Raw genomic sequence first — 8,110 nt, forward strand, 5'->3', positions numbered from 1 at the left:
GCCGCCCTGATGGTTGACGTAAGCCACGGCCGTGGCGTTGTCTGACTGAACCCGGACCGGCCGTCCCTGAAGACGGTCCGTCCAGTGAAGAAGGGAGAGACGGATCGCCCGAAGTTCCAGCACGTTGATCGAAAGCCGAGATTCCTCCGACGACCAACGGCCCTGAGCCGTCCAGACGTCCAGGACGCCCCCCCAGCCCAACAGGCTGGCATCCGTGGTGACCACCGTCCAGTGAATGGGAAGGAAGGACTGGGAAGTCCCAACACCAGGGACGGAGACCGAAGCCACCAGACCAGGGAGGCCCTCGCCTCCCGAGTCCAGCGAGTTAATCGAGGATATTGTAATTGGGGAGTCATTGGGTAATAGTGATCACAATGTGATTACTTTTAATATTGAACACAGAAAAGGGAAGTGTACTGGAAGGACTAGAAACCAGGGGCGTTCGGCGGCCTGGGAAGGCGGCGGTCTGTTGAACTTCCCACCCTTCTCAGAGGGTGGAGGCGGACGAAAAAGCCGCTTGTGAGCAGAAAAGGAAGGACCGGGCTTCCGCCGCTGTTCCCTAGGCTTTTTAGATTGAGGTAGGAAGGTACTCTTACCGCCTGTCAAATCCTTAATGATCTCATCCAAGGTAGTCCCGAACAGACGCTCCCCCGTAAAGGGGAGCTCCGTCAGAGCCTTCTTGGAAGCCTGGTCAGCCGACCAGCATTTAAGCCAGAGGAGGCGCCGAAGAGTAACCGCTGACACAGACAGCTTGGAAACCAACGATGCCGCATCCAAGGCCGAATTACACAGGTATTGCAGACCCTGCACCACATGTCAAGCAGCTGCGCAGGGAACATTGAAGATCCAGGTGCACAGTCGCGGCGCCAGAAGCCTTTGGGGAGTACTTTGACTGGGTGGCCGAGACCCCCAGACATATGCACCCCCCTGGGACGAACCCATAGGCCACCCCGCCAGAGCGGGATCGTCACAGCCGACCCACCGGAGCGGGCCTGCATGCGATCGTCGGTCGTCCCGGGGAGACTCCAAGGATCCGAGACATCCAGCCTGTCGCCCGGACAACACATGCTAGAAGATTCCACTGAAAAAGATCAGGAAGAAGCAGGTCAGAATACCCCAAAAAAATTCTTAGCTCCTTACTCCTGACACTGGGCAAAAAACTGGAGACTTGTCAGCAGGTGGGGGGTTTTGGCCACCGGCAGGGGCCGCCCCTAGGCTGTAATTGGTCTTTAGTTTTGTGCCTAGTGTCCTTCTCCTGCAGGTGGCGATATTACCCTACAGTACAGGATCTCCGATCTGTTCCCTGTATCCTATAATGAACGGGAGAGAAAAATACTATATAACTACACAAGCCCTTAAAATAATAATAATAAAAAATAATCAGAGTAAATAACACAGATGTCAAAATGTGGGTCTGCAAAACTTGTTAATGGATACAGACATACATAAAACAAGTAGATTATTATGGGTTCTGTCTACCCCTTTGAGACAAAAGTTTGTTCATATTAAGTGTGTGTGTGTTATTTCACTTTGATGTTGTTTCAAAGAATAATTCAGTAATCATAAGACCCATATAATGCTATATGTGCCCTCCTCACCTGCCCGTACATAAATTAGTCATTAGGTTTGAAGGAGAGGAGCCATTTACACCCTCACCCTTAGCAGGGATGCTTGCTGATAAGTTGAGTTATAAGAAGTCAAGATTTGCATAAAAATTTCAAATGTGTTTTTTCTTTGGCTCTAAGGATTATTTTGACATGGTTTCTAATACAGCATTTCACTTTAAAATATTTTAACTATTGCTCATTTTTAAAATCCAAATTCACCCACAGGTGAAAATGTTTTGTGTCCTTGATGGCAGGGGTGAATCACATGCTGGCCTTTTATATTGCTTGTGGACTCCAGTGGAGACAGATTTTCACAAGAATTTCTAGTTTTGCCCAGAAGTCAAATGATGGTACACTACACCCAAAGGATTCTACATAAAAAATGCAAAATAAAGAATATGGGAAGTTCAAGCGGCTAAACTGTGACCTTTCGTTATGACACAGGAAGGGTAGAAACCTGTTTTTTGGGAGTCTAGGAGAAATACGCAAAGCTGTTGGTTAATTCAACTCAACAGTTAGTTCCCTACATTTTGCTTTAAGTTTTACATCTGTTTTAGGTGCTGACAGAACTATTACTATATTTGCTAGCAAATACTTGAGTGATAAACAGATTGTCCAGGTAGTGGCAGTCTTGAAAAAAGTTATTAAGAAATCAGAAAACAATGAAGTGCATGAATAAGGAATATGTCTGAAGTATTTTACTTTATGAAGAGATGTTCTCTCCACCAGCTGAAAAGGTGCGGGGTCAATCTTGCAGTTGTTGAAATTGATAGTTTCATCCAGCTGTTGTTCTTCCCACTGTAAAATCTGAGAGAGACCAGAGACATTTTGTAAGTTTTCTAGCAACCTGTACTGCACATGCACTTATTGTCACCTTCATCTATGACAAGGGTCAGACTTTACAGCATTTATTTGAGGTTTAGAAGCCAAAATACATGACAGTAACACTAATTATATCAAAATACAATAGCCCTAGCAAGTGATTATGAGAGCTTGAAAGCTAAAGGAAAAAAATCTAAGTGTAAAATCTGTGGTCAGGAGCAAGGCTTTAGCCAATCAGGGCTTCACAAGGCACTCCGCTGTGCCTTGTGGGGCGTTCGGCGGGTGAATAGCCCGCTGAACGCCCTGATAGTTCGCCGGACACACGAACTAGCGATGTTCAAGTCGAACTCTTGGTCGACTCGAACATCGAGCCCAACACTACTCCCGCCCCATTCGGCATCCTGAGAGCTTCTCTCCTCCCTGTAGGGCGCCAGCAGCTGGATCCTCCGTGTCTCCTCGGATCCCCACTGCCTCTGCCGACACAGGCAGGGGAGAACAGCATTGGATGCACTGAATTTTCGGCCGTTATGGCACTATTAGAATTTTGCCCATAGTACCATTTTTGGCTGAAATATTTTGACGGCTGAAATTTCCGTGCATCCCTACTAGTCACTGATGTCCACGTCAATCTACCTACATCTTGTACAAATGTAACATACACTATATGGCCCCCCAAAAAGGTCATGCACAAAAAAATACATGCATTCACCGTAGCATTGTTTTGATAAGCTTATGCAACATCATAACTTTTATTTCCGTAAAATTCCATTGATGGAAAAACCTGGTCATTATGTATGTTCAGGTAGGCAGCTGACCTCATTTTTGGGGCTATAACGTTGCTGAACCTAGAACCGACCAAATGAAGCAACCCTAGCTTCACACTGCCCTCACAGGCTTGTACGATAGGCATTAGGCATGGTGGGTGCATCACTTCATCTGCCAATCTTCTTACCCTCACAGGCCCATTACTCTGGAACAGGGTAATCTGGACTCATCAGACCACATGACCTTTTCCCATTGCTTCAGAGTCCAATCTCTATGCTCCATAGCAAATTGAAGCCTTTTTTTCCGATTTGCCTCACTGATGAGTGATTTTCTTACGGCTACTCAGCTGTTCAGTCCCAATCCTTTCAGTTCTCTTTGCATTGTGCAGGTGGAAATGCTTTTACTTTTACTATTAAACATAGTTCTAGTGTTAATTTTTTATGATATGATTTCCCCAAATGTTAAAGGTTTTAATAATGCGTTAGAGAGTTCTTAACCCAATGTTAGCAGTTTCAGCAATCTCCTTAGTTGTTTTCTTTGCTTGATGCAGGCCAATAATTTGACCTTTCTGAACAGAGATACAGCTTTTCCATGACCACAGAATATATATGTCTTCTGAGACGGTTGTTTAAGAAATGAGAAGTTACTCACTGCATCAGTTAGGGTTAAATAACGTGTTGCCAGATGAAACATATTAATCACTGCAGTACTTATCCAATGAAAGGCTCTTAGCTATTTTCTTAGTTAAATCTAAGTGCCTCCTCCTCTTTTTGGCCAGGCAGTGTATATTTGAGCAATGCTATATTATTCATGTAAGTTAGAATAATCATAACCTACAACATCAACACCCCCATTAAAGTAACGTAACCATGGCTAAAATATAGAACAGATAACTGAAATGTATTCCAGCTACACACACACACAATGTGCCATTGCTGTAAATACAAATAATATGAAAAACAATTAAAAGTTTTTTTTATGTGTCTTGGATACACCAACAGCAAGAACTCCATGTTATAATTCTTAATTCCTGTCCACTTGGGATATTTGCTTGTTGATCTCCTATTTCATTATCCTTGAGCTAAAATAAATAAAAAATTCAGCAAGGAGAGAGAGGCACCCTTTTCTATGGCTGGCAGTTGACAGACCCAGAAATGTAAGCCTGCATATCTCAACAAGAGATTTTAGAATCGCTCAGGATATTAAGTCTCAGCTCAACAGCTACAAAAAAATTAAAACCTCAGTTTTGTGTGGAGACCCTCTTATTACTCATACTACTTATACGATCTTCCTTAAAAATTATATCTCTAGTAATTGTTGTTCTTTGAAATGTCCCTGTTTTTCATGACTGGACATCAGTCATAATAAAATTGCCAAGATTAATTTTAGATTCGTTGGCATTTGTTACCATTCACTTATATTAGATTTATCATCTATTACTGATCTCTGTTTCAGCATAGATGAATTAAGGCGCAGCATCTATAATGCAATAAAGGATTTCATTTCCAAACAATCATGGGCATTGGTCGTTTCCATTAAACTCTGACATAAACGATACTGTCTCTAAGTGTCCCCAGAAATGACTATAAAATACTGGCATTCATTCGATATGACACTGTCAGTGTGCGCCTCTTATAGGAAGTGGCATTTATGCAGAAAGGCGATTAAAATGTAAAACGGCTGCATAATCAGCTTCCAACATCAAAATGTATCTACTAGGATAATCATTGCAAGAATTAACTCTAGAATACAATAAAGTTTACTCATTTTGTTGAATAAAATGTACAATAGAAATCCTGTTTATTTTCATGGGACAGCTTCCACCTGCCAGGTTAATACCAGTCATCAATTGGGGCACTCACCTGTGATGGCGACATAACGTCTATCTCTTCCATATCTTCACCCTAAAGGACAATACAGGGCAATATTACAGTGTATGGTGACAGGCTAATTTAACAAGGCAGGGTAGTGAGGTTTATTTAATAAGGCAATATAAAGAGATAAAGAGCCATGGAATGCAGTGAGCCATAGCAATTAACAATTAATTGTCTGTTTTCTATGTGTTACTGCACTGTGCTTGCTGCTTCCTGACTTATTAAATAGGAACCTCAGTATATGTGTACATATATTTTCACCTGTATACAGTTTTGTGTCTACTTGTGTTGTACGTGAATGTTGCGCAAAACTTTCTTAAAGTGTGTGATATGTATGTGTGCGATAAATCTTTATGTACCGTTACAAGCTAGAATTGAGCCTAAAGCAAGGCGATCCTCTTCAGCCATGTCCAGGAGTTACGTTGTCCACAGAACCTGGCATGTCAAGAATGGAGGCGGGCTGGACACTGCACAGTGCATGCACAGAATGCAAAAAGGCGAGGAAAAGGCTTTTTGACAAAACCACCGTACATGTCTTTTCTGCCAAAAAAAAACAAACTACTTCCTGGTGATTTTGTCTTTGGGGGAATCTAGTTCTGCTTTAACCAATACAGTTTTCCCCTGGTTTACTGCAAGAGCATAAAGGTTGTAGCTGGGCCCCTTGAACATTCCCTGGGCCTTTAGGCTCCTGTCTAGGTTGCCTTGAGGATGATCCTGCTCTTGTTACAAGCAGGAACTGAATAAAAGCAAAGTAAGAAATAAGCCTGGGTGTCCTCTTCATATAGTGAAATAGCAATTCTGAACAGCTGATTAGGTAACTGTACCAGAAATTATATAGCATTAAAGACATTTTATAAAAATGGATATAATAAAATTGGGTTCTTCAAAACGTAACTGTTGCAGGCAAATCTTTGTATGTAATAAATAAGCCCAGCTGTTCCTTTGGAATTGTACTTCCGAACAGCTTAGATGAAGTACTCCTGAAAACAAAAACAGGACCTTCATCCCATGGCACTTTACACTACCTAGCAGACTGAGGTCAATTTCAGCAACAATAGAGTATACAGACTAGGGATGCAATTTTTTTCCAGACCGCGTACGAGTACCGATACTTTTCCTCAAGTACTCATTGATACCAATTACCGATACTTCTTTTTAGTGTCATGTGATAGTTTTCCTAAAACAATACAGAATAACGATTTCAGGACAGTGGTTAAGTGCCAGGGCCCGGTCCCAGCTGCAAACACTGCACCCCTGGTAGTTCTGCCACTGACTCCAAGATGTAGAGGGACTACAAATCTCAGAATACATTATATAGCAATGCAGAATACCACCCGCTATAGAGGACTAAAAATCCCAGCAATGCATTATACATCAATGCAGAATAATATGAAGCTACATACTCTGTGCTGGGGTCTTAGGAGGGCTGTGCAGGCTCTTAGGTGGCTTTGTATGTTCTATGGTGGGCTGTGCGAATGCTTAGGTGGCTATGTGGGGTCTATGGTGGGCTGTGCAAGCTCTTGCCAGGGGTCCCGGTTGGTCTTGGCAGGTGCCGGTGGAGTGGAGGAGATTTTTGGCTGGCGATTCACAGGAAGGCCCCCTGGGACCTCAGCAGCCTTCCTGTGAACAGCAGCGCCTATTTTCAGCGCTGGCTCCCGTTTAAAAATATCAACTGTCGGTATCGGCGCTTCCTATAAGGGTATTTAATTCCTATAAAAGTTGTGAAAATGCCCAGTATTGGCACCAGTACCGATACCGGTGCATTCCTAATACAGACTGTAAGAGAGCAAAGATATTTGCACTAAAAACAATGGTGCACTTTGAGTGAAGTGATATACTCAATGCACCCTATGTAAAGTGCACATAAGCCACTGCGTGCACGTTTGGAGCACACTGAAACACCTGTTGCACCATTATGGACAGTAGGTGGGAGTGTCAGGCCATTCACACTACTGCGTTGTGGCAGCATACATTAAATACTAGGGATACACTGATACAAGTATCAGTGAAAATGCCCCGAAATTAAAAGCCAATACCGACCCTTTAAACTTTTTTTATTGCTTTGGCTGCCGTAAGGTCCCGCGCTTGCTGGGTAACTCACAGCAGCCTTCTGCTGACCTTGCGGGACCTATATACAGCTCCGGCCTGTATATCTTCCACCTTCTGAGACTGACCACAGACCCGCAGACTCCATGCACGGTACATGTTATCTGACTGCAGAGCATTCCTCCTCATCCCAGCCATGGTACGTAATTTGACTGCAGAGCATTCCTCCTCATCCTTACAATGGTACATTATCTAAATGCAGAGCATTCCTCCTCATCCCAGCCACAGTACCATGTTATCTGACTGCAGAGCATTCCTCCTCATCCCAGCCACGGTACCATGTTATCTGACTGCGGAGCATTCCTCCTCATCCCAGGCATGGTACCATGTTATCTCACTGCAGAGATTTGTAGTCTTCTATAGCTGATGGTATTATTCCGCATTGCTGGGATTTAAAGTCTCTCTACAGCTTGGAGTCAGCGGCAAAACTGCCAAGGGCGCAGCATTTGCAACTGGGACCTGGTGTTCCACCACTATCGTAAAATCATTTACACGGTACCATGTTATCTGACTGCAGAGCATTCCTCCTCATCCCAGCCATGGTACTAAGTTATCTAACTGCAGAGATTTGTAATCCTCTATAGCTGATGGTATTATTCTGCATTGCTGTATAATGTATTGCTGAGATTTGAATTCCCTCTACAGCTTGGAGTCAGTGACAAAGCTAACTCCAAGGTAGCAAGCAGAATAAAATAAAATGGAAATGGAAAAAGAAAAAAAAGTTTACAAATTATGTGAAGTAATGTAAAAAAAAGAAAATATTTAAAAAAATGTTAAGACAAAAACCATAATAGACCCTTTAGGTCTGGTAAGAATGTTAGGCGGGACCCCAAGTTAAAAAAAAAAAAGCGTGGGTTCCCCCCAAAAGTCATACCAGGCCCTTTAGGTCTGGTAGGAATTTTAAGGAGGAATCCCACCCCCAAAAATGGGGGGGGG

General features: G+C 43.1%; 1 protein-coding gene across 2 annotated transcripts in view; it reads right to left on the reverse strand.

The window, feature by feature from the left end:
* The window catches only part of CLCN2 (chloride voltage-gated channel 2), a 147,117-nt gene that overhangs the window by 8,405 nt on the left and 130,602 nt on the right, over positions 1-8,110 (reverse strand). For both annotated transcript variants that reach the window (XM_018576552.1, XM_018576553.1), the window contains exons 20-21: positions 5,057-5,098; positions 2,310-2,414 (exon numbers count right to left, since the gene is read on the reverse strand). In XM_018576552.1, coding sequence (XP_018432054.1) covers positions 2,310-2,414; positions 5,057-5,098 — 147 coding nt within the window. The remainder of the gene's footprint in view (positions 1-2,309; positions 2,415-5,056; positions 5,099-8,110) is intronic.

The sequence above is a fragment of the Nanorana parkeri genome, unplaced genomic scaffold (genome assembly GCF_000935625.1).
Source record: "Nanorana parkeri isolate BGI_ZX_2015 unplaced genomic scaffold, ASM93562v1 scaffold69, whole genome shotgun sequence".
In the NCBI taxonomy this organism is placed as follows: Eukaryota; Metazoa; Chordata; class Amphibia; order Anura; family Dicroglossidae; genus Nanorana; species Nanorana parkeri.